Consider the following 24876-nt stretch of genomic DNA (forward strand, 5'->3'; position numbering starts at 1 on the left):
GCGGGTGCACGCAGCCTGTACTACAGGGCCAGGCGGCACCCAGCGTGGAAAGGCCTGGAGGGGCAGCTGGAAGAACCTGCAGGACATGGGGATGCAGACACAGAAACAGCACAGGGTACCCTGTGGTTTAAGGGAAAGAAAAAAACATGTCTTAATGACACAGGCATCCCTCTATTAGAAAAGAACGGCTCTGAGCTTCTCCAAAAGTCCCCTGGGTCAAGATCTGGTCAGGATCCCCGAAGGTCTGGTGGAATGCATCCTCCTCCACGTGGAGTTCGCGGCCACTCCTGGCAGAGGGCGCCAAGGCACAGCGGCGGGTCTAGAACCACCACTTAGGACTGGTGGGGACCAGCTGCCTCCTCAGCTCTGGGGGATCTGGAGGACTGATGCAGGAGGCGAATGGACGAACGGCAAGAGCGGAAGGGGCCTTCAGAAAGCAATGAGGAGACACATTGACTCTCAAGTCCACCATGTCCGTTTTTAATTTTCTTCGTAACTCGCAGACACACTGCTCTTAACTGTGGGAATGAGGTGCAGGCTGACATCAGCGCGGCTGCTCTTCTCTCCCCTAATACTTCTGCCCTGGCAAAACGGGGCACAGTAGGCTAAGAAGAAGAATCTCTTTGGTACTTAAAGACAAGAAAAATCTCCATTTCTTTCCTATGAAATATTTTCTCATAGGCTATTAAGGAAAATAGCTCTTAAAATTTAAATACAAGAAAAAAATCCATTTGACATGAGGAGCTTGCAAAAAAACACAAAACAACAAAATCACTGTTTCAGGCACCTCAATTATGAACAAATCACACTATCTACATGTAGATGCTGCCATAAATCCATAGAGACATTTCTGCCTAAAGACACACACAGTTATGTGCTTTTTCTTGCATTACAAGGAGAAAAACAGTTGAACATTGTTGTACTTTGTCTAAGGGACCATTGTTCTTTGAAACAGTCAGACTCAATACACGCAAATTGTCATTCCAACAGGTTCTAAGCACTTTTTCCCTCCTAAAGGGTCCTAACAATATTTTCTTAAACTAAAAGTAAATACATCGGAAAAATAAATATTTTCGATACAAATACTACTCACACCTGCAAAGCTTCATCCAGTTTAAAAACTTCATTTCAAACATCCTCGAGTTCTTCAAAAATGTATAGAGCCTCTACTATGGGCAAACCATTAGGAAACCAAAAAATGCACAAGTCCCAGACCTAGCCCTGGATAACTTTAGAATCTAATGAAAAAAGAAAACAGGTACACAAATAGCTTCAACTCAACTATTAAACGTCTTTTTAAAGGTTCTATGAGAAAGTGTTTTTAAGAACACCGCACCAAAGGAAAGCGCACAGAGGGATGAATGTCTCAAGGCAGGTGACAGGATTTCCCAATCACAGCTGATACCCACAACCGTCTGAGGAGTTTCTCCCTGTCTCCCTCCTTCTCTCTCTCCTCCCTTTCTCTTTTCATTAGTGTCTAATATAAAACAAAGTGTGATAATTATCACAGAAGCATTCTTGGGCCACTGACATACAAAATATTGTATTTTTGCAAATACCCATTTCAACATTGTCATCTTACAGATAAAGAAAATGAGATCAGGTCTTACTCCAGACACTGAATCAAAATCTTAGGGGGTAAACCCAAAAGTCGATATAAAAAACAAAGAAGAAAAAACACCCCACAGGTCCTTATAATCCTCGACGTGTAAAAGCCAATAGTGTTGGAAAATTAGGGAAAGGGCATTTTAAACAAACACATGACAAAAACAAACAAACAAAAATAATGTGAAGGAACCACTGAGAAATTAAAGTGCAAAGGAGCACAATGTGGACTCCTGGGGCGGGGTGGGGGTCAGAATGGGAGGTGGATTTGGAAAGTGACGGCTCTGCGTGTCATGCTGAGGAGTTTACAGCCGAGCCCTTAAGAACTGAAAAACCACTGGAAATTTTTTAAAATAACAAAGTGATATGGTCCATCCTCTGCTTCTGCAAAGGCAGGAGCGGAACAAGGACAGGAGGCTGCTTTATCAGCCTCCCTGAGAAAGGAGCCCGCAGTGGCAGGGGCAGAGAGGAGGGGACCAATTCAAAGGATGCTCAGGCCGGAGGGCGGTCAGGTCTGGTCACTAGAGGAAGGGATGAGTGAATGTGAAGGGCAACAGGTCGTTAACAAATGATAACATGGTGAAAAAGGACAATGTGGGGGGGATATCCAGAGCAGAAAGCCACATTTTATAGATAAGGAAACTACGTCTTAATGTTTAGGTGACCTGTCTAAAATAAATAGCTTAAGAATAATTCACAAATTATCCACTAATGGCCAGGATAACTGTGCAGGAGATATAAAGATGCACAAAATGTGGTCCTGCTCCAAAAAAACCAAGAGTAAGTCACAGACACAGAACCAGAGTACAGTTTAAGCGCTAAGGCTCAGACCCCAGGAGAAGCCAGAGGAGGGGCACTCCATCCCCCAGACCTGGGGAAGCATCCCCACGGCAGAGCCAGTGTCTGAGCCTTGTGTCTGGGCTAGGGAGGGTAAGGAATTGGATGGTCAGACAACGGCAGCAACTCTAGGAGGAGGGAGTAGCAGAATTCGTATCCAGAAAAGAAGCTATAGGACACCCAGACGCAGAAGTCCACACTACTACCTTACATAGAAAAAACTAGAATACACATACACACCCAAATGTTCAAATAACTGTCCTGAAAGGTCTTAAAGGTAAAACTTGGCCAAACTGAAACCATATCTCAGTCATTCTTTCATGGGTGGGGTAGGGCTGGGGAGGCCAATGATTACAGAGAGGGAGAGAGCAAGAAAGAAGGAACACACCTATGCTATCTGGAGATACATCATGTCCTGGGTACTTGGCACTGGTTATCTCATTTAATCCCCAGAACAAAGTGCCATTTCCTCATTTTACTCAGCCAACTCCAGGTCACTTATAACAACAGGTATCCAAGTCCGACTGTTCTAGGCTGATTAATGGCTGCCTCTCTACTTCCAGAGAATGTCTGAAGGTCAAACTTGATTGCGACAGGCAAGACTTCTAGAAAGGATGTTATCTGCAAAACACTGCCACCCTATTAAACAGAACATCGATAACTGGTCGCGTCCCATTGCTAATAAACACAATAAAAAAGATCCTATGTGGCATTCATGTACATTTGTTTTGACTTGTTACAGGTCAACCCTTTCTACAAGCTTTCCTTTAGATGGAAAGAAATTTAGACTAAGATGACTTAATGTTCTTTTTTCAAAGCTGTTTTGTTGAAAATATATACACATGACCTGATGTGCCTTCAAAGAAACTGCCACCAGTAATTTGGGAATGGGGGAGGGGGAGGGCAGGCAGGGTACAGGAAGGAAGGAAGAAGTAAAATTGGAAAACCTTAGCTAACTTAAGACTTACTGGTAACAGTAAAAAACGCTGCACAAAAAAGTCCTTATAAAAGCAACAGTTGTAGACATATCAGAGGATGTTCTTTAAGGAGGATGTTTTGCATGAGCTGGTGAGAGAAGTATTTTCTTCAACACCAAATGACGTGGCTTGATATCACAATTAAGTCAGTGTCTTAGGCACTCAGGTTAAAAGCCTACTACTCAGTAATTTATGACACTCCAATGTAACAGCAACAAGATTAATTATTTTTTAAGGACATTCAAAGAAATACTGAAATATTTAATATCCCAAATAAATTTGTAAGCGCATTTAGGGAGAGAAGGATCCAAGATAGTGACCTAGGAGGCTCCTGAATTCACCTCTTCCAAAGGACACACCACAACTCAGAATCCACAGAGCGATCTGTAACTATGGGAGGCGCTGCATGGTAACTACCTTACTGTGGTGATCATCTCACAATATGCTCACATACCAAATCATTATGTTGTACCCCTTAAACTCATACAATCACAGACATCACTTACATCTCAATAAAACTGGGGAGAAAAGTATTTAGGTAGTTTAAAAGCTATTTCAAAGATTAAATAATGGGAATAGGGTAAAGGACTCTTCTTCTGGAAAGACTAAAATCACACCCCATTTCGTCAGCTCTGCTGCTAACATCTTCCTGCATTCTTACTGTGGGCCAGGGGTGAGTAGGCTCCTCTCAGGTCTCCACCTGACCAGCGGTTGCTTGCAGTGCCCTTGAAATCCATGGCCAGGGCGTGCTCAGGCCCCACTTCCATGGGCTCCTCCCCATGGAGGAACTAAATGTAAAATGTAGTAAAAACTACAACTAAAAGTCAGTAGGAAAAAATGTAATTAAAAAATAGGAAGGGGCGCCTGGGTGGCTCAGTCAGTTTTGCATCTGCCTTCAGCTCAGGTCACGATCCCCGGGTCCTGGAATCGAGTCCCACGCTTCTCCTTCTGCCCCTCCTCCCATTCATTCTCTCAATCACTTTCTCTCCCTCTCTCAAATAAATAAAATTTTTTAAAAATTAAAAAAAAAATAAAATGTGGTTAAAAGAATGCATACATCTGTATGTTTTGACGTGAAAGATCACCAGGATAGTGGGTGGGTGTGGCAGGAAAAGAAGGTAGGCCCGTTTCTAGGACACTGGAGACTGGCTTTGCGGACCCCATCCACAGGACTCAGACCTGTAGGCGGCTGGCTCTACCACCTTCTTCCAGGCCCTTCCGGCTTTCTGTCCCAAATACTTCCCCAGGTCGATCGCATCGAACTGCTCCTCGGGGACCCAAACTAACACAACCATTCTAAGCCCTTTACAATTATCAACTTAATCCTCACACAAACCCTCTGAGTTGTGCTCTACTCTCTGTTTTAGAGATGAAGAAACCAAGAAACCAATGTACTGCCTCCTACACTTAAAAACAAATTCCAGATAAATTAACAGTCCATACTCAACTGTGGCGGTCATTCATGCTATTCACCTACCGCAACTTCTCCTCTCCTTGGGCAGAGGAAGAATGAATTTCCTGACTCCCTGCCATGATGAGCCTTGGCCAGTGAGCTGTGAGCAGAGTGATGTGTGTCACCCCTTAATTACCAGAACCAGAAGCTTCAGACTTCAGAGTTGTCTTCCCATCTGCAATGTTCCAGAAACGACGAGCAAAGTCGCCCTGCCAACTTGTAATCAGACAAGTAGCAAGACAGACCTTTGTTGTTCTAAGCCTATGAGATTTAGAGATAGTTTGTCACCCCCGCATAATCTAGCTTATTCTGACTTGCTATGATAACTAAAATTATGTATGTCCTAGACAAGAATGTAAGAGATTACATAAGCTTATTGAGTAATATAAGTAACATAATAATATTAATTTTACATAATAAACAGATTTGCTACACAAAAATTAAAGACTTCTACACAACAAAGAATACTAAAATAATGTTGTAAGTAACAGTCTGGAAGGAAAAAATGCGTACATAAGATACATGATAAAGGGTTTTAATATTCAAAATGTAGAAACAACTAAAAGTCAGTAGGAAAAAATGTAATTAAAAAATAGGAAGGGGCGCCTGGGTGGCTCAGTCAGTTTTGCATCTGCCTTCAGCTCAGGTCACGATCCCCGGGTCCTGGAATCGAGTCCCACGCTTCTCCTTCTGCCCCTCCTCCCATTCATTCTCTCAATCACTTTCTCTCCCTCTCTCAAATAAATAAAATTTTTTAAAAATTAAAAAAAAAATAAAATGTGGTTAAAAGAATGCATACATCTGTATGTTTTGACGTGAAAGATCACCAGGATAGTCTAGTAAGTGAAAAGCTGCAGAACAGAAGAAAAACCCAAACTACGGATACATTCCTTCATTCTATATATATATTTACTGTACTAATTACGAACCTGCTATGCATCCACAATGTGCTAGACGTTAGCATGGTCTCCACATAATCTATTCATGAATGCTGCACGTCCCTACTTGCCAGTGCTCAACAAACAGCAGGTGTGCTCTAGGCACAGGCCGTGTGCTTGACAGGCCGACTTCAGGTAACCCTCAGGACCACCCAGGGGACGCAGCTCTGTGCTGCTCCCCACACACCGCCCTGCTTCCCTGTGCACATGCACAGAACCAAGCACCAAACTATCAGACTGGTCACCCCTAAGAAGGAGGTCATGGAGAAGAAGTAGACTTGAAATACCCCAGTATTTCCGATGCTGAATGTAGTGAAACCCCCTATGCAAAACCCTCCCATTTCCCCCACAAAAGGAATAACTACTAGCCTAAAGTGGTAGTGCTCTCATAAGTATTTTCAAACTTTTACCACCTGTGTAATTTTATCCTCACAATATTCATGTGACCTAAATGTTATCTCTACTTTAAAGGACACAGCAAGCATGGAAGATTTGGGATCCAGACCTTGTGACTCCGTCTTAGGCTTTTTCTTTTAGTTCCGAAGTTGAACCTGATGCTACCATTTTCTCATTTTTACCAAGGGTGCCTACACTTTAACGTGCAGCTAAGAAAATGTTGTGCTCCAAATTTCCTCCCTCTCCTGGAACACGAGGAGGGGATTTCGGAAGTGTTCAAAATGCATATCAAGTTATACACTCATCACTGTGCAATTTTCTGAACAGATCTGGGCTATCAAATAGGAGATCACCAGCTACATGTGACTATAAGCACTTTCATGTGGTTACTCAAAATCGAGATAACAAATACACACCAGACTTCAATGATCTAGTATGAAAAAGAATATAAAATTACCTCATTAATAATTTTTATATTGATTACATATTGAAATATTTTGAACATACTAAGTTAAATAAAATATTTTATGAGCATTAATTTCACCTGGGTTCCTTTTTACTTTTTTAATGTGTTTACTAGAAAACTTAAAATTATACATATGGTTAACATTTGTGGATCACATTGTATTTTTATTGGACAGCCACAGGCAAATCTGATATACTTTTTTAATTTAAATCCCAGCACAGTTAACATATGGTGTCATATTAGTTTCCGGTGTACAATACAGTGATACAAGTCTATACATCGCTCAGCTCATCACGATAGATGCACTCCTGATCCCTGTCACCTATTTCACCATCCCCCTCCACCTCCCTTCTAGCAACTCTCAGTTTGTTCCCCACAGTCAAGAGTCTGTTTTTTGGCTTGTCTTTTTCTTTGTTCATTTGTTTTGTTTCTTCAATTCCACATATGAGTGAAATCATATGGTATTTGTCTTTCTCCAACTGACTTATTTCACTTAGCATTATACCCTCTAGATCCATCCATGTTGTTGAAATGGCAAGATTTCATTCTCTCTTATGGTTGAGTAATATTCCATTGTATATACGTACCACATTTTCTTTATCCGTTCATCAGTCGATGGACACTTGGGCTGCTTCCATAGGTTTGGCTATTATAAATAATGCTGCAATAAACATAGTAGTGCATGATCTTTTCAAATTAATATTTTTGTATTCTTTGGGTAAATATCCCATGGTGTGATTATGGGATCATAGTATAGTTCTATTTTTAACTTTCTGAGGAACCTCCATACTGTTTTCCAGAGTGGCTGCACCAGCTTGCTTTCCCACCAACAGTGGAGGAGGGTTCCCCTTTCTCCGCATCCTCATCAACATTTGTTGTTTCTTATATACTTTATTTTAAAAGCTTAAAAATGTTCCCCCTCCAATGAAAAAATGTGTAAACTGCTACATGTGCCCAAGAACATTTTGTCAGTTACCAGTACAACAGAACTAAGCATTCTATTAGCCAACAATTGACTTATTTTAGAGTAAAAATAGAATTTTAAAAAAAGTTTAGAGTACAAAAACCTAAACCTTGAGGCAGCTCAAGAGGAGTACAATCCTCAACATATTAACAAAAGTGGCCCCAAATATCAATTCCTACCTCCATATCTCTTATCAAGGGAATACAAAATCTGTTTTAATGCTACTTTTCTATAGTATTACTGGCTTTTAGATAGTGCCTTTACATTCTCAGCCAGTGTCTTGCAAGGTAAACAGCCAGGCTTTGGGAGACCCCACACTGCTGGGGTGGGAAGTGAGGCACGCAGCCTACAGCCAAGGAAAAAAGGGTTCTCAAGGCCCCACAGATAGAAAGAACAACTTTTAACATCATCGGCACTGTGCTCAAATCTACCTGTGTAAATCCAGCTGTGTAAGCATCATCCAGACAGCCAGTTTGAAATGGATTCTTGGATACTTGCCCCAAAAGTTTTATTTCCCAAGCCTAAACCAGGACCTGAATTTTTTTTTAATTCCCCAGGCAAAACTTGTGTGTAGCTATGTTTGGGAAACATGTCCTCATCAACCAACCTCAAATCCAAGTAGATATGATGGGCAACAAAGGCAAGGCATAAAAACACTTTTTAAATCTTTAGGAAATAATACAAATTAAACCCATATAAAATACCATTAAATACCCACAAGTTTTGCCAAAATTTTAAGTCTGACAACACCAAGCATGGACTACAGTGTGGACAATGGGACCTCACAGAAGGCTAACACAACTACTTTGGAAAACAATTACATTCTCTTCCAGGACTGAAACTATTCATACCTTATGACTCAGCCACTTCACTACTTAGACGTGTAATATGGGGAACACGAGACATGTACAAGATATTCAAAACAGTGTGATTCACAATAGCCAAATGCTAGAAAACACCCAATGCCCATTAACAGTAAAATGGTTAGGGGCACCTGGGTGCCTCAGTCGGTCGAGCATCCAACTCTTGTTTCAGCTCAGGTCATGATCCCAGGGTCGTGAGATCCAGCCTCCAGTCAGGCTCCGTGCTGGTGCTGGGCGTGGAGACTGCTTAAGATTCCTTTCTCTCCTTTCCCCTCTATTCCTCCCCTTCCCCTCACCTCTGTCTCTTTCAAAAACAAATAAACAGTAAAATGGCTAAATTGTGGTATACTTTTACAATAGGAAACTACATAGAACAATGAAAATGAAAGAACTATAGATTTTTTTCACGACATAGGGATTAAATTCAACACACAATGCTGTACAGAAGAAACCACACATCTCTTGAATTCATTCAGAGGAATACAAACAACATAAAAACATATATTAATAAAAAGCTCCAAAAAACAAGCAACAACCCACACTGTTTGGGGATGCCTACCTGAGCAGTAAAGCTACAGACAAGAGCATGGAATGATTATCACTGAAGTGACAACTGAAGGGAAGGGATCAGGTTACAATGAGGAACATCCAGGGGGGGTAATATTCTATTTCCTTCCCTGGGTGGTTACAGAGAGACTGACTTTTTAATTGTTAAACTTTATGCATTAGCTATGGTAACATTAGGTGCTGTAATAAACAGACACCCAAAAATATGTAATGGTCCCAACAAAACTGGGGATCATGTCATGTAACAGCCTGAAGCAGATATTCCCTGGCCAGTGGGCAGCCTCCCTTGGCGGCTGATTCAGGGGGTCCCTGCTCCCTCCATTCTGGGGTGCCATCATCCAGAACCCCATCATCGCTTCATCCAGCCACAAGAAGGGAAACATGAGAGCCTGGGAAAGGCACACCTGTTCCTAAAGAGCCCCAGCCTGAAAATGGGACAGGGATCACTGTGGGCAGAGCCGCTAATGGAGCCCCAGCACCCTGCGAGGCCTCCTGGGCCCTGCGCTCGGGCTGCGAGCCAGGACAGGCAGAACGCTGACTCCCGCCGAAGAGCTCGGTGGCCTCTGCCTCACTTTCGCTGTTTCATAATTTCCTACACGGGTGTTACATTTCACAATTAAAAAGGGAGAATGAAAAACTATAGCTCTATCTGTCCAAGTAGTCATGAAGGGATTGAAGGAAGTCAAGGAAGAAATCCAAAATGTCGTTCTCCATACGCAATTAAATTAGGAAGACAAGGCATGAAACTGATAGTATTAAATTGTTATGTGTGTATCTATACCTTAGGCTTATCATGAATGTTGAAACCCATAAAAATCTTAAAATTAGAAGTGTCCTAAAAGACCAGCCAGTCCAGCCCCCAGTCCATAGAGTGTTTCCCTCAGAAACTGCCTGGATATGGTTGGTCATCCATCTTCTGACTTCCAGAGACAGGACACTCACTACTTCGCAAGCCAATTTGTTCCATTCTTGGAAATCACTAAATTTTCATAAGTTCTTCCTGACAGAGACCTGAACTCTTCCTCTGAGAAGTCCTCCTTGCTTCTGCTGGCCTGTCCCCATCCAGGTCAAGTGTCCCTCTGTGGTCCCACAGCACCTACACACACTCCGTGGCTTGTCTACCGTGTGCACTCCTCCACACTCCTCAGATGGGGCAGAGAATCTGGTACACAGTAAACAAACTTTTTTTTTTAAGAAATTGGCCTATTTTGTGTCTTTCAGAAAGACACAAAATAAGCCTAATTAGCTTTCCACAAGAATAACCCCTTTGAAGATGCACAAACTCCTTTCCACAGTAAGCCACAGAAACGCAACAAATGCTATTTGGAGAATAGCATTCCAGACTTTTTACCAACTTTGTCCAATTCATTTATACACTACTCAAATAAAGAAAACCAGGTATTTCTCTGCTTTTGATATAACAATTCCTGAATCCTACAACACCAATATACAGCTTTCTTAAAGTCACAGTCTGACGCTTTGTCAACTAAATTTTAGAAGACAAAATACTGCTTAGGATTTTATCACTTGCTCGGACACCCACAAGAAAAGTTAAGTCACTGAAAAGAATTCCAAATAAAAAGTTCTAAAGAAATATAAGTGGGGAAAAAAAAGACTGAAGAAACAAAGTTTAGCTTAGTCCAGTATTTTCTTTGAAGAACAGGTCGAGATTTCAATCCTCATTTCAAATGCAGCCATTCTCAGGGAGTGGGGAATTAGAACTCTCTATGCACTCTCAACACTAATGGCTTTTAAATATTCAAATTAAAGTCAAGAATTATATAATATCTCAACAGTACTGACAAAGACAACATCTCAAAACAAACTTTAATAGACTCATTTTTCTTTACAAAATTTAGCTAATAATTTTTTTAGTCCTAAGTATTAAATACCATTCCTCCTCACAAATTATTGTTCTCAGACTGAAAACCTGTTCCATAAACCCAGTTTTCCAAACTGTTAACTGAATTAGTCTATCGGAAAATGTAAAAACAAAACCTGATGGCTTTTGGTGTAGCAAGTGAATACCAGGTCCAATGTCACTTAACAATGTATCATGACTATACAAATAAATTAAAAGGAGCGAACAGTTCAATATAGACTAAGAAGCAAAGCATCACACTCACTAATTAAAATACCTGAAATTTTCTAATGAATGAGGGATCACGAACAATAAAAACCTGTCCAACAAAAGCTTGCTGCTTGAGGTTTAAATGTCCCTCTGAATACACCAAATATAATTTGTAGTTTGTAGTTTGTAGTATGGTTGGTTTTAATTCTTTGGGTGTTCTGAAAAGCTAAGCAGAGCATCAGAACCAAAACAGAACAAGGGTAGGAAGATGATAAGGCAAAACAGAATGAAGCAGCAGAGCAGGCTTTGGAGTCCAACTGCTGTTAACTTGTTTAGTATCTCTTAACTTCAGCTTAGAAACCAACATCTTCATACAGACAAATAACAACCAGCTAGAAACTCCAATGGATGGAAAAAACCCAGCTACAAAAGCAACCGGAAATATTAAGTAACAAAAAGTAATCTTAAAAAGAAATGGATAATACCAACGTGAAGCAAATTTTAAAATGCTACATATATATATATATATATATATATATATATGAAGAGATCGAAAAACTACTTGACTAGAAAGGGCAGCCATTCTTGGATAGGAAGACTCCAGTGTCATAAAAAATGTTCATTGCTCCCTATATCAATCATTAAAGTCCAGAACAATAAAAATGTCAATAGGCTTTTTAGAAAAGAAAAAGTTGATCTTAAAATATAGAAATATAAACAAGTGAAACAGCCAGGAAATTTATAACAAGAGGACACTTCCCCTATCAGAGGGTAAAGCAAATTTAAAAACTAGAATGAGGACTAGATGAAGAGAAAGATCAATAAAACAGAACTGGAAGTCCAGAGATAGATTCAAACACATCATGGGCATGTAGAATATGACAAAAGTAACATTTTAAAATGTTCTGGGGCAAAACCAATAAAAAAAAAAATTAGAGGCAATTCCATTACCATAAATATAAAAAATTCCTAGTTGCCAAACACTATAAGCAAAGTAAAAAGATAAATAATAAACCTGAAAGGAATACTTGGAAATTATACCATAAAAAGCTACTTTCCTCAATATATATAAAGCTCCTACGAATCAATAATAAAAAAAGTAACAGGGGTGCCTGGCTGGCTCAGTCTGTGGAGCCTGCAACTCTTGATCTTGGGGTTGTAAGTTCAAGCCCCACGTTGGGTGTAGAGATTACTTTAAAATCTCCAAAAAAAAGTAATAAAATAATAGAAAAATGGGCAGATATATGCATGGTGAGTTCTCATTCACATGAAAAACAATGCCCAAACTCTATAATAAGAGAAATGGAAATTAGAATAAAGTAACATTTCACCTATCTAACGGAGTAAAATGAACTTCAAAAGCACTCTGTATTGTCAAGTGTATAAGGAAACAGGAACTCTACAACACTGGCAGTATATACTAACAGAATGCTGATGGAGAACAATTTGGCACTGTGGGAGAGGATGCATTTAATATTATGTATATGCATTGCAGCATTCTATAACAGGAATAACTGGAAAAGACAGAAACTAGTTAAAGTATGGTACATTAAGTCAATGAAAAGCTAAACAGCCATCAAAAAGAATGAGGCAATCCCGTAAGTACTACCATGAAATGATCTAGATTTCCTAGAACAGAAGACCTTTCTCCTTGCCAAGAAAATGTTGATTTGGTTCAGTTACCAGGCAGCCGCTTGCCTCAAGAAAAACTAGAGCCTTCCCTAGTGCCAGGGGGTGAACAGTGACTGGTGTTAAGACAGTCACTGCCAACAACTAATTCAGGACACGGACGTGTGCTGCGGTTCTGGTCCATGAGAAATGAAGCTGAGGACCGTCGGCAGAGTCCTCCTTTTTACTTCCCCACACGTAAAAATGGATACAACATAGATATGCGGGTTTTGCCCATGGACTTTGCGATTTACGTGAGACCCACGGAATGAGAAAGGTGCCTGAGAGTTAGACGAGGCACTGCCTAAGAGAAATAAATAGAGAAACAGAAGAAAAAGAACAAAGAAGCAGGTCTTGATAACATCAAGCTGCTGAGTTAACGGATCCCGGAAGCCTGCTATCCCTCGGTTTCCACAAGGTCACAGACATGCCCTTGGGGATATCGCTGGAAGGATACCCCAGTAAATGGTAACAGTGGTTGCCCTTCAGGGTAGGGGATAGGGGTAAAGAGAGACTTTTCATCATATATCCCTGTCTACTTTTTTATTTTGTACCACAGTCATTTATTATCTACTCCCAAATAATTAAATTTTTTAAAGTGATACATGCTTGTGGGGCGCCTGGGTGCCATGGTCCGTTAAGCATCCGATTCTTGGTTTCAGCTCAGGTCGTGATCTCAGGGTCGTGAGATCGAACCCCACATCTGGCTCTGTGCTCAGTGCAGAGTCTGCTTGAAATTCTCTCTCCCTCGCCCCTCCTGCTCATGCACTCTCTCTCTCTCTCAAATAAATCTTTTTTAAAGAAATGATACATGCTTGTTTTCAAATTTCCAAACAAAAAAACTGAGCACCAAGATTTAGGATCACAATTATCTCATCTCCCTACATTGCCTCTCCATTGCTAGTTTCATCCCATTAAATGTCAAGTCATGGCAGCCAGGTCTTAAAGGATATGAGCATTTCGAACATGATTAGGTCACTGCCCTAGAGGAACAACTCTTTCAACAAGCATAAAGTAAACCGAACTCCACTACTGTCAGAACCAACTTTGGTGAGGTAACACAAAACTCCTAATTCAAGAACTACCACCTGCCCCTAATTAGTAAAAATAAATTCAAACCAAAACTTTGGAAAACTGGTTTTTATAAACCACCATAAAATCTACAGATTATCCAATAAGAATAACATTCTTCACAAAACTCAAATTGGACACATAAACTGAATTCTTTACTGTATCCTCTTCTATCTCCTCATTCTACCAAACCTGCCCCTTCCCTTTTGGGGCCCCAACTTAGTTAATGGGATTGCTTCCACCCAGCCCCTCAACTAGAAACTATGGAACATTAACTCATATTTGGGGGGGCTTCCAAAGCACTTTTTTAAATCACTCCTATACAGCACTGGTCACTTACTGGCCTATTAGTCTGACTTTCCTTTAGACCGTGAGCTTCTCAAGGCTTGAGAACAAATTCTGTTCATCTACGTATTCCCATCCATCCCCGAATGGAGTGTCTGGCTCCATGCGTGCTTTTCGTTGACTGAAAGAAAAAGTAGGGGGGGAGAATTCATGCCTCTGAGTTTGCTTAAAACTTGTGAGAGGCTTAACGCTCTTAATATTAATTGCTACAATTAAAAACCTCACAACCAGAAATTAAAAAAAAAAACAGAAGTATGAAGATGAATTCTAGTCACCATTCAACAAACACTTACTGTTTAGGTACAATGAACAACACAGACATGGTACTTTCTGCGCTCACAAAATCTACGGGCAGCAGGAAGACACGCAAATGGACAACAGGGATGGCTGCTGAGCAGGACGGTAGGCTGAGGGTTGGCCCCACGCAAACACAAAGCAGAGGGACATGCCTCTTGGGACTATATCCTAGCTCCTGAATTATATGGCAACTGCATCAATTATATGGCAACTCCCACATCAACAAAACACATAGCCAGCAAAGAACCCTGCTCTCCCAGGACAGGCGCATACCTAGACATGATATTCTCTTCTCTTCCTTCCCAGACAACGGCACAGGGAACTGCAAGGCAGGAGCCAGACCTCCCTTAACCACCTACTCCACGGTGAATGCAACATCATTAAAAACAGCCAGACTCCCAGGGGTTTATTAACTGACAGATCCTGAAGCATATTCTCAGATCATCCACAGAAGCCAAAAAGCAATAAACTCTTACAAATGCACAGAAGCAGAAAGCAAGTGATTGCATCAAGACCTCACAGAAGTTAGAAGTACCTATCTTCTACCTTCCAGATTAAGGAGAGCTTATCTCCTTAAATTTCACTCTTAACCGTCTATGTAAAACTCCTAGGAACTAATTAAGAGGAATTTATTTATACTTGCCTATGAAATTAAAAGGTGCTAGATTAACTGCATCCACAGCTGCTAAATTACGAAGCTCAAGTAAAGGCAATCGGCAGAAACAAATTTAATCCAGATAAAAATAAATAAACTCAACACACACACATCCCAAAATATCACATGAGCACAGGCACAAAGGAAGGGTTAGTCTGTCTAACATCCACGACACTTGTCAAACGTACTCTGCCATAGGACTAACAAGTTGCTCATCCGTGAACAAGATAAAGGGGGATAAATATAAGAACGAGGAACTACTCCCCCCCTTTTTATTAAAAGGGTTTGGGGTGTGGGGGGGGTGTGTGTGTATACACCTCCATATTTGTCTCTTCCATGGTCACAAATAATACTAGCAAATCAGAAGACTTGCAAAGGGAAAAAGATGAATCTAAACTGACAATGACTGGGTAAACAAATCATACTGTATCCATACAATAGGCTATTCCTTAGCAATAAAAAGGAACTCCTAAGACACAACGACATGAATAAACCTCAGAATAATTGAGTGAGAAAAGTAAAAAAAGAAGAACAAGAGGACTACAGTACAATTCTATTTATATACATTTCTGAAAAAATGCAAACTATTCTATAATGACTAAAACAGATCAGTGGTTGCTTGGGGATGCAGGGCAGCGAGAAGCAAGAGGTAGGTGTTACCTAAGGGGCACAAGGAAGCCTCGGGGGTGATGGATATGTGCGTTAGCATTGTGGTGACACGTGACGGAGGGACACATTCGTCAAAACATCCAACCTTACACTTTAAATATGGATAGTTTATCGTGTGTCCATTATACCTTAAAACAGCTGTTTAAGGGGCACCTCAGGTGCAGGTGGTTGAGCATCTGACTCTTGATTTTGGCTCATGATCTCAGGGTCCTAGGATCGAGGCCCATGTTGGGCTCCCGCTCAGTATGGAGTCTGCTTGAGATTCTCTCTCCCTCTCCCTCTGCCCTCCCCCTGGCATGTGCACGCTCTCTCTCTCTCTCTTAAATAAATAAAATCTTTTTTTAAAAAAATGGTTTAAAATGTTTTAAGTAAAAAGCAATTCACATTGACCATCGTGGGGGTTTCCGTGAGAACATCACAGCATGTGTGATCACCTTGACTTTTAGAAGGCTATGTCATTTCAGTTACATATCACACTTGTGGACTAGCGACAGACAGCAGTTTTGGAACAAAAATAGATAGGAAACACCTACGGGCTTGTATTTCCTCCCTGTTCATCACTCTCGTGGTTTAAAAAGACCCATTTTAGTGAAACTTCTTAAGTTCCTCACAGAGAGTCTCTGTGACTCAATAAATGTCTGGTCTTCAGAAAGAAGTGAGCTTAAAGATCACGCCGTCCCACTTCCTCAGTTTAAAGTAGACTGAAGACTCTACCCTTTCTTGGGGAGTTCACCTCTGTTCACTGACACTTGACTTTGTAATCTTAGTCTCGACCTCTCCACTAGGCTTCAGACTCATTTATCCAGCCGCCCACTAAACCATCTCACCTGATGTCTAATAATATCTAAAACTTACAGTGGCCCAAAAGGGAACTCTTGGTCCCCCCCCACCACCATCTCACCCAAATTTACACATCTCAGTAAATGCACCATCACAAATTCGGCGGCTCAACCGAATCACGAATTCAGCTGCTCAACCAAATCAGCTGAAGTGCAATCAACCCTTGACTACTACTAATTTCTTCCCTTCCACATCAAATCCACTCCTAACTCCTTTCAGTTCTCTCTCCAAGTTGTACCAGCCATGCCTCTGGTCTCCATCTCCACTGCCGCCCACGCCTCTCCCCCGGATACTACAAGATCCCCCATTCCCTCTCTTGCCTCTACACCTCAACCACCACACAGCAGCCAGTCACATGCTGGCTTCAAAATAAGCTAGTAGACTGCCCATCATCATTAAAATAAACTAGTCTTTACTCTGCCCTCAAAGAACCAGGCCCCCTCCCTAGCCTCATCTACCACTATTTCTCACTGACGGCCTTTAAGCCATACTGACCTCCCAACACACCAAACTCATTTCCACCTCAAGGCCAAGGTCCCCCAACCCCACACCTGGAATGCAGAAAACACAGATACTTCACCATTCACATCTAAACTCAAAGGGCACCAGTCGGTTGAGCATCTGACTTGGGCTCAGGTCATGATCTCAGAGTGCTGGGGTTGAGCCCCACCTGGAGCACCTCATCAGGGTCCTCTGCTCAGAGGGGAGTCTGCTTCTCACTCTCCCTCTGCCCCTCCCCCTCAAATAAATTTGTTTATTATATTTGCTAATAAAATTTATTTATCAATTTAAATTACCATTCATTCCTGCTATCAGAAGCATTAGCCCAAGTAAGAATAGTGATCCTTTCCTAATTTACCTTGAAAGCATTCATATCCAGGGACCTACCTACTGCTGGGTAACAATCACCCACCCTAAAACCCAAAGTCAATTTCAATACTCCTATTAAATTTACAAGGCTTTGAATTACGCAAAAAAAACTCATTGTTCTCCTGGGCTGCCTCATTAGCATCAGATTTCACTTCAGTACAGTAGCACCTTACACATATGTTGATTTGATTTGAAATTATACTACCTCCCAAAAACAGTATACTTTTCAATAAGGATCATGTCAATATAAAAAGTATTAACTTTTAATGATTAGCTTGAGCTCTGAGATAGTGTCCTTGGAATATTTAGCCATTAAGCACTTATACATTATCCAAATGAGCCAATGTAAGCATTTTTGATTTTTCACCCATTTTTTTTAAGAACTTTTAAAGCTTTCAGACATCACTATCCAAAAAAGAAATCACAAGCGATCATTATGTCTCTTGATGTCATATGCTATAAATTATCCTATAGTAAATCCTTAAAAATAATCCCTAGAATGTACATTTCATGAGAACAGGGATTTTCTCAGGGGATACAGTAGTAGTGTAAGAGTTCAGTAGTATCCCTTAACACCTATTCCTGGCCCATGACCGCACATAACAAACATGTGTTGTTAAATACTTGCAAACTCATATTTGGTTTCATCATTTTCAGATCACCATGTTATTCCAAATTCACGTATAATCTCTTCTTCCTATTGCTTGATGTCATTTTAATACTAACCATGAGCTAAAAAGTAATTCTTTGATATAATCACGACAAATATTTGACTTCCAAATTACGTGGTGACATTCGGTGAGTTGATCACAAGAGATCGTCATCTATCCTCTTATGTAGGGGATGCACAGCAGGCAAGACTCCACGCAGTTTGAGATGCTGACTCCACTACCAAACTCCTAACAAGAGTTCCCGCTTTCAGGCTAGGGAGGAAACCACAGCTGGAAGACCATCTGTACATCCCAATTTATCAAATATTTACACCAACTCCGAGGTGAATGTTAAGTAGCTCCATACAGCTGATAAAGTCAACATGATTAAGTAGTCGAAGGCAGCAATTATGAATCATAGAAAAGCTGCTGGGTTTCGAGGTGTGTCACTAGTAATTTATTCCTAATGAAAGTTAAAATAGTCAAGTTTGTGAACAATTTACTTCAATAAAGTTTATCCCCAAAACATTACTCTTGCCCTCACATTTCTAAGAAAACAACAGCAGAGCCGCAACTGGTTTGCTGGGAAGTACGTGTGACACATTATACAGAAATGGAAATGTGTCTCATAGGAATGTCACCTAGCATATCACAGCAGGCTGACAACTGTGCATCTAAAGTAAGCAGCACATTCCTACCCAACAAACTATAAATACAAATCCTTGCTCCAGCCATAACCAAGTAACCTCTGGCATTTATAACCTCTTTATGTCATAGTTTCTTAATTGGAAAATAAGAATAACCTCTATCTACATTCGTGGATTATGAAATTGACAAAGAAAAACAGACATTATACAGACTTCGCTTCCTTTACCCAACACGGTCTGCCTGCCTGGACAGCTGGACTGAGGCAGAGCGGGCTCAGACCCCACTACAGGAGCTCCCCTTAGATGAGGTAAATCTGGAATAGTAAAATTCATAGAAACGGAAAGTAGAAGAGTAGTTATCAAGGGCTGGGGGAGGGAGAGATGGAGAGCTGTTTAATGGGTATACAGTTCCCATTTTGCAAGATGAAAACGTTCTGGGGATTTGCTGTACAACAATGTGAACAGACTTAACACTATGAAAGCATACAGTTAAAAATAGTTAAAGTGGCATATTTTATACACTTACATATGCTATATGTTATCATAATTTTTTAAGTTTTTAAGTTATTTTAAGAAATAAATAATCAGGGGGCACCTGTGTGGCCCAGTCAGCTAAGTGTCCAACTCTTGGTTTAGGCTCAGGTCAGGATCTCAGGGTCATGGGATCGAACCCCGTGTCAGGCTCTGTGCTGGGCGTGGAGTCTGCTTAAGATCCTCTTTCTCCGTCTCCCTCCACCCATCCCCACCTCTCTATAAAAAATAATAAATTTTTAAAAAAGAAGGAATCAAGAACTTCATCAAATGAGACATCATAAAGAAAATGAAAAATCACACTACAAACTGGAAGAATACATTTTACAACACATACAATAAAGAATTCAAATCCAAAACGGAGAGAGAACCTCTAAAACCATTAGGAAAAAGACAAACTACCCAATTTTTAAAAAGGCAAAAGAATGAGCATTTCACAGAAGAGAAATACAAATGGCCAGGAGCTATATGAAAAAATACTAACCTTATTGTGTTCAGGAAAAATGAAAATTAAAATCACAAAATATCTTTTTATACCCAAAAGAATGGCCAAACTGTTTCAACCTGGTAACTAGGTGCTAGGTGCTGATGAGGATGTGGAACAAGAGAATTTTAATACACTGTTGGTGGGAGTATATATTGGTATCACCACTTTGGAAAATAGTTTGGCATTATTTAATAAAGTTGAAGATACATTCTCCATGACCATTAATTCTACCCGAGGTAGATAAACCTTAGAGAAATTCTCACATATGTGACAAGGAGACATGAACAAGAACTTCACTACAGCCTTATTTATAAATAGTAAAAACCTGAAAACCACCCAAATGGCCTTGGTTGGGAGAGAACACAAGTAAGTTACAGCATAGTCACACTCCACAGAAGTGGGAATGAACAACTGCAGCTAACCTACCAAAAGAAATGTATCTGGCAAACATAATATTGATTTAAAAAGCAAGACTCAGGGCGCCCGGGTGGCTCAGTCTGTTAAGCGTCCCATTCTTGATTTCAGCTCAGATCATGATCTCAGGGTCGTGAGATCCAACCCCGTGCTGGGCTCGCAGAGTCTGCTTCTCTCTCTCCCTCTGCTCCTCCCTTGTTCACGCGCTCTCTCTCTCTCAAATAAATAAAATCTTAAAAATAAATAAAATAAAAAGCAAGACTCAGAAGAAAACATATGGTATAAGTCATTTAAATAAAGGTCAAAAGTCAAAACTGAGCAAAACTAAACACCATGCTGTTTAAAGGTACACACGTTCATGGCTAATATCAACCACTAAAAGGAAATGGTAAGTCCCAAATTCTGGAAGTTACTCCTGTCTTGAATGAGTTCAGAGAGGGGCACCCAGGGAGCTTGAAAAGTTCTCCCTGAACTTGTAAGTATGGGTGAGGATTTCATCATCCTCTAATAACATGGTGATCGCTCCTAATCCCCTGCAAATCTAATTTTTAAAATGAAATCCCCAGGAAAGGGAGGACGTACTCAGACAAAAAGCTCTAAAAATAAGTAAAAAACTTTGGGGGACGGAAGGGAAAAGGAGAGAACTGTAAATCCCCCAATATTATTAAATTTGTTTTCTAAGTAATAACCTACCGACTCCCATAGAGCAACTTAAACTTGACATCATTTGTGGCACTGGTCACATGGTCATGTAGTTTTAATGCGTAACTGCCAAATGTCTCTTCAAATTCCTATTATGGCACCAAACAGTATAAAGCCTTCAGCCTCCCTACATTCACCATCACCAGGAGAGGACTCAAGACAGGAAAGCCAGCTGCCGTCCTTGGCCACTGAAGATTCAGAGTAGAGAAGGGGCAGGAATGCAGGGAGAGGCTCCCCTGGGGAAGAATTCTGCATCAAGAAAATGAAGACTGGCAGCTACGTGAAAATGCAGCTAGCTCAGAGCCCTCCCACTCCTGAATGGCATCCCTCTAAGGAAGAAAATGTAATACACTGGGACACTGGCTGTCTTTGAGGGCCCAAAACATATGTACACAGTTCCTCCGGGAAACAACTTAAAATTTCCAATGTCTTTTCCTGATAGCTTATAACACCCACATCAAATTCTGAGTTTTCCACTGCTCAACTGGCCGTATTAGCTGGGACCTAAAGTCAGACACAGAGAGCCATTGATGCTGACTGAAAGATCACCTGTTTTCTTCTTTTTACTCACAACGCTCTCAGAAAGGATGTGTTTGTTTGATTTTAATTTTTCTCATCATTCTAATCAAATTACCACAGGCTCTTTATTCTATCAAACCAAATTCTTAGTCTGAAAGCACAATGGAATTCTTTAACTGAATCCCAAGCCCTCCCCTATCCTGAACTCCAGTCTCACAGTCAATGGTCTACTCAACATTTCTACTTCAAAATCTAGCAGGCAACTCCAAATTAACACAGCCAAAGGAAAATCCTTCATATCTATCCCTTCCCACGATCCAAAGCCACTCTCTTCCCTCCTCCATCATTTGCCAGGTGCTCAGGCCAAACACCTAGGAGCAGATCCCACTCTCCTCTCTCCAGTGCACTCAGATCCATCAGCAAGCACTGCCGGCCCCGCCCCCCAGCACACCTGCCCCACCCTGAACACCATGGGCTCTGCCCCCAGCACACTGCACCCCCCCAGGAGGCCCCCATGTGTGAGCTGCTCAGAATGACTTCTTCCAGTGAGTATAATGTGGAAAGTGAGGGTAAAAAAGAGAATTCAGTGGAGAACCCGGACAAACAGGGCCTCAGCCCAGTGATCGGAATTATACCAACAGTGATAAGTCAAGCTGAAAGTACACACACTTGATGTGAAGTGATGAAAACAATGCTGCACCTCTGTAGTCTTCCAAACACCCACAAGCCCAGACTAATCATGAGAAAAACATGTGACAAATCCCACTTGAGGGGCACACTACAAAATGACGAACACTCCTCAAAGCTGTCAGGTCATCCACACCACGGGAAGTCTGGGAAACCATCCCAGTCTAGGGGGTTTTAAGGAAACACGACAACTCAATGTAACATGGAAAATTCTACATAGGATCCTGGATCACAAAAGGACCTTGTTATGAACTGAATATCTGTATTATCTGTATCCCCCACAAATTAATACATTGAAGCTTTAAGCCCCAATGTGATGGGATTTGGAGATGGAGGCTTTGGAGTTAATGAGGTTTAGATGAGGTCATGAGGGTGGGGCCCTCTTCAGGGGATTAGTGCCCTGATCAGAAGCAATAGCAGAGAGCTCTCTCTCTCTCTCTCTTTCACTTCCCACCATGCACCCCTCCCCTCCCCAAACATGCACGCACCAAGGAAAGGCCATGTGAACACACAGCAAAAAGGCAGCCGTCTATGAGCCAGGAGAGAGGCCACACCAGAGCTCCACATGCTGGCGGTCTGAACTCAGACTTCAGCCTCCAGAACCCTGAGAAATAAATGTCTGTTGTTTCAGCCACTCCATCTATGGTATTTTGTTATGGCAGCCCAAGGTAATACAGGCCTTAAGTAAAAACTCAGGAAATCCAAATAAAGCATGGAAGTTAGTTAATAACGATGCACCGATGTCGGTTCACTAGCTGTGATAAAGGGCCATACTAATATATTAACAACAGGAAAAAGTAGATGTGGGTTATATGGGAACTTGCTGTACTATCTTCACAACTCTCTGTAAATTTAAAAATGTCCAAAAATAAGTTTAAGGAAAAAAACTCAAATGGCTTCCTATCCTATATAGACCATTGCCAAATTCCAGCTAATCTTTTTTTTTTTTTTTACTGCATAGTATCATTTATTTGTTCAATAAAAAAAAAAAAAAAAAGCCAAGCTCATAGAAACAGTAAAATAGTGGTTGCCAGGGGCTGGCAGGGGACTGGGGTCTGCTAATTAATCTCTTTCAACTCATCACCTAGCAGTCTGGTCTACCAAGTTCACTTTCATGAGGGTTAGTTATCTGGGATATGGGTTACATAGGTGCATATGCATTTGTCAAAACAGATCAAACTATACACTTCTGATCTGTGCATTTCACTGTATGTAAGTTATACTTCAATAAACATTTTAAAAAACACATGACTGATGAAATGAGAAAGTTGATAACATAAAAATTGCCCTCAACTTGGTAGCTTAAAACAAATAACAACATTTCTTTTGCTCTTGAAGCTGCAATTTGAGCATAGTTGGACAGGGAGAGCTCATCCCTGCTCTGGCATCAGGCAAGGACTGAAATTATCTAGACTCAACTCACTCGCATGTCAGATCATTGGTGCTTGCCATCTGAGATCTTTGCTGGGGCTGTCAGTTGAAACACCTATACCTGGCCTCTGTATGAGCCCTGGGTTTCCTCACAGCATGGTGACTGGGTTCCAAGGACAAGCACTCTGAGAAAGAGAGAAAACAGAGACAGAAACAGAGCCACACATACTGGTGGAAGCTGTGGCCTTTTAATGACCTAACCCTGGAAATCGCCTAGCGTCACTTCCACTATATTCTGTTAGTTGGAGCAGTCACAAACCTGTCCGGGATTAAGGGGAAAGGAAATGAGCTCCATCCTTGATAAGAAGTGACAAGTACTGGAAACAGTGCTGTGACCATTTTTGGAAAGTAAAATTTACCACAGGTTGAAATACAAAGTTAAAGGAAGTCTCCAAAAGACATGAATAGCAAGAGAGAATATATAGACTTAATTCATCCAAGATGTCACCATTTAAAATAAGAATTCTAGAAAGAAAACAACAAAATAGAAGGAAGAAGTTATCTAAGAAACAGTTCCAGAGGATTTCCCAGAATTAAAGAACATGAGTCATCAAACTGAAAGAACTTACCAAGAATCCACACTGAGATCATTTAAGATCATCAAGAAAAACAGAAAATCCTGTGAATCTTCAAGGGAAAAAATCAGGTCAACTACACAGTTAAGAGAACCAGAGTAGCATCAGACTTCTCATCATCAATACCGTATGTGTAAAATAACAACACAATGCCTTAAGAGTTATAAGGGAAAGCTATTTTCAACCTAAAATTTTATGAAGATACTTTCAAATACATAAAGACTCAGAAAGCTGACTTTCCATGTGCTCTTTTCTTAGGAAGTCAGTTGGAGATGTGCTTCGGCAAAATAAAAGTCTAAAGCAAGAAAGATGGCGCAGGTTTAAAGAAATAATGAATTTGGCTCATTTATGCAGTCAAAAGAAGCTGCAGAATGACAATGCTGCAGTAGGCTGATACAGCTATCAATCCAAGTTGGAGATGGAAGTACAAGGCTCCAGAAGACAATTATCCAAAGGAGAGAAAAATAAATTCTCAAAAGTGTAGATGTTATTCCTAAGGATTTGGAATTCAAAATTTAAGTTAGCAATATACTTTCCAAATTTCTACAACGGGCAATATTATTAATTTTAATAAAAAAATTTTATATAAAGAAAATTTTAAATTAGCAAATTTAAAGGACAGAAAGCTATTAAGAAAAAACGTTTTTAATTTTAAATTTAAATTGATTGTTTCTCTGCCTA

General features: G+C 40.7%; 1 protein-coding gene across 4 annotated transcripts in view; it reads right to left on the reverse strand.

Moving 5' to 3' along the window:
- The window catches only part of MBOAT2 (membrane bound glycerophospholipid O-acyltransferase 2), a 95260-nt gene extending 71515 nt beyond the window's left edge, over positions 1–23745 (reverse strand). The window contains exons 1-2 of one of the 4 annotated variants that reach the window (XM_073896970.1): positions 14792–14810; positions 14217–14342 (exon numbers count right to left, since the gene is read on the reverse strand). Coding sequence is in view for 2 of the 4 variants with exons in the window: in XM_073896968.1 (XP_073753069.1) it covers positions 8355–8393 (39 nt within the window). In the remaining 2 variants the exon portion in view is untranslated. Of the gene's footprint in view, positions 1–8354; positions 8408–14216; positions 14343–14791; positions 14811–15161; positions 15267–23612 lie in introns of those variants that run through there. The other 3 variants (XM_073896969.1, XM_025867569.2, XM_073896968.1) reach the window with 3 other exon arrangements.
- Positions 23746–24876: the final 1131 nt, after the last annotated feature.

This window comes from Callorhinus ursinus, unplaced genomic scaffold (genome assembly GCF_003265705.2).
Source record: "Callorhinus ursinus isolate GAN/ISIS: 27379988/994484 unplaced genomic scaffold, GSC_fseal_2.0 scaffold10, whole genome shotgun sequence".
Lineage (NCBI taxonomy): Eukaryota > Metazoa > Chordata > Mammalia > Carnivora > Otariidae > Callorhinus > Callorhinus ursinus.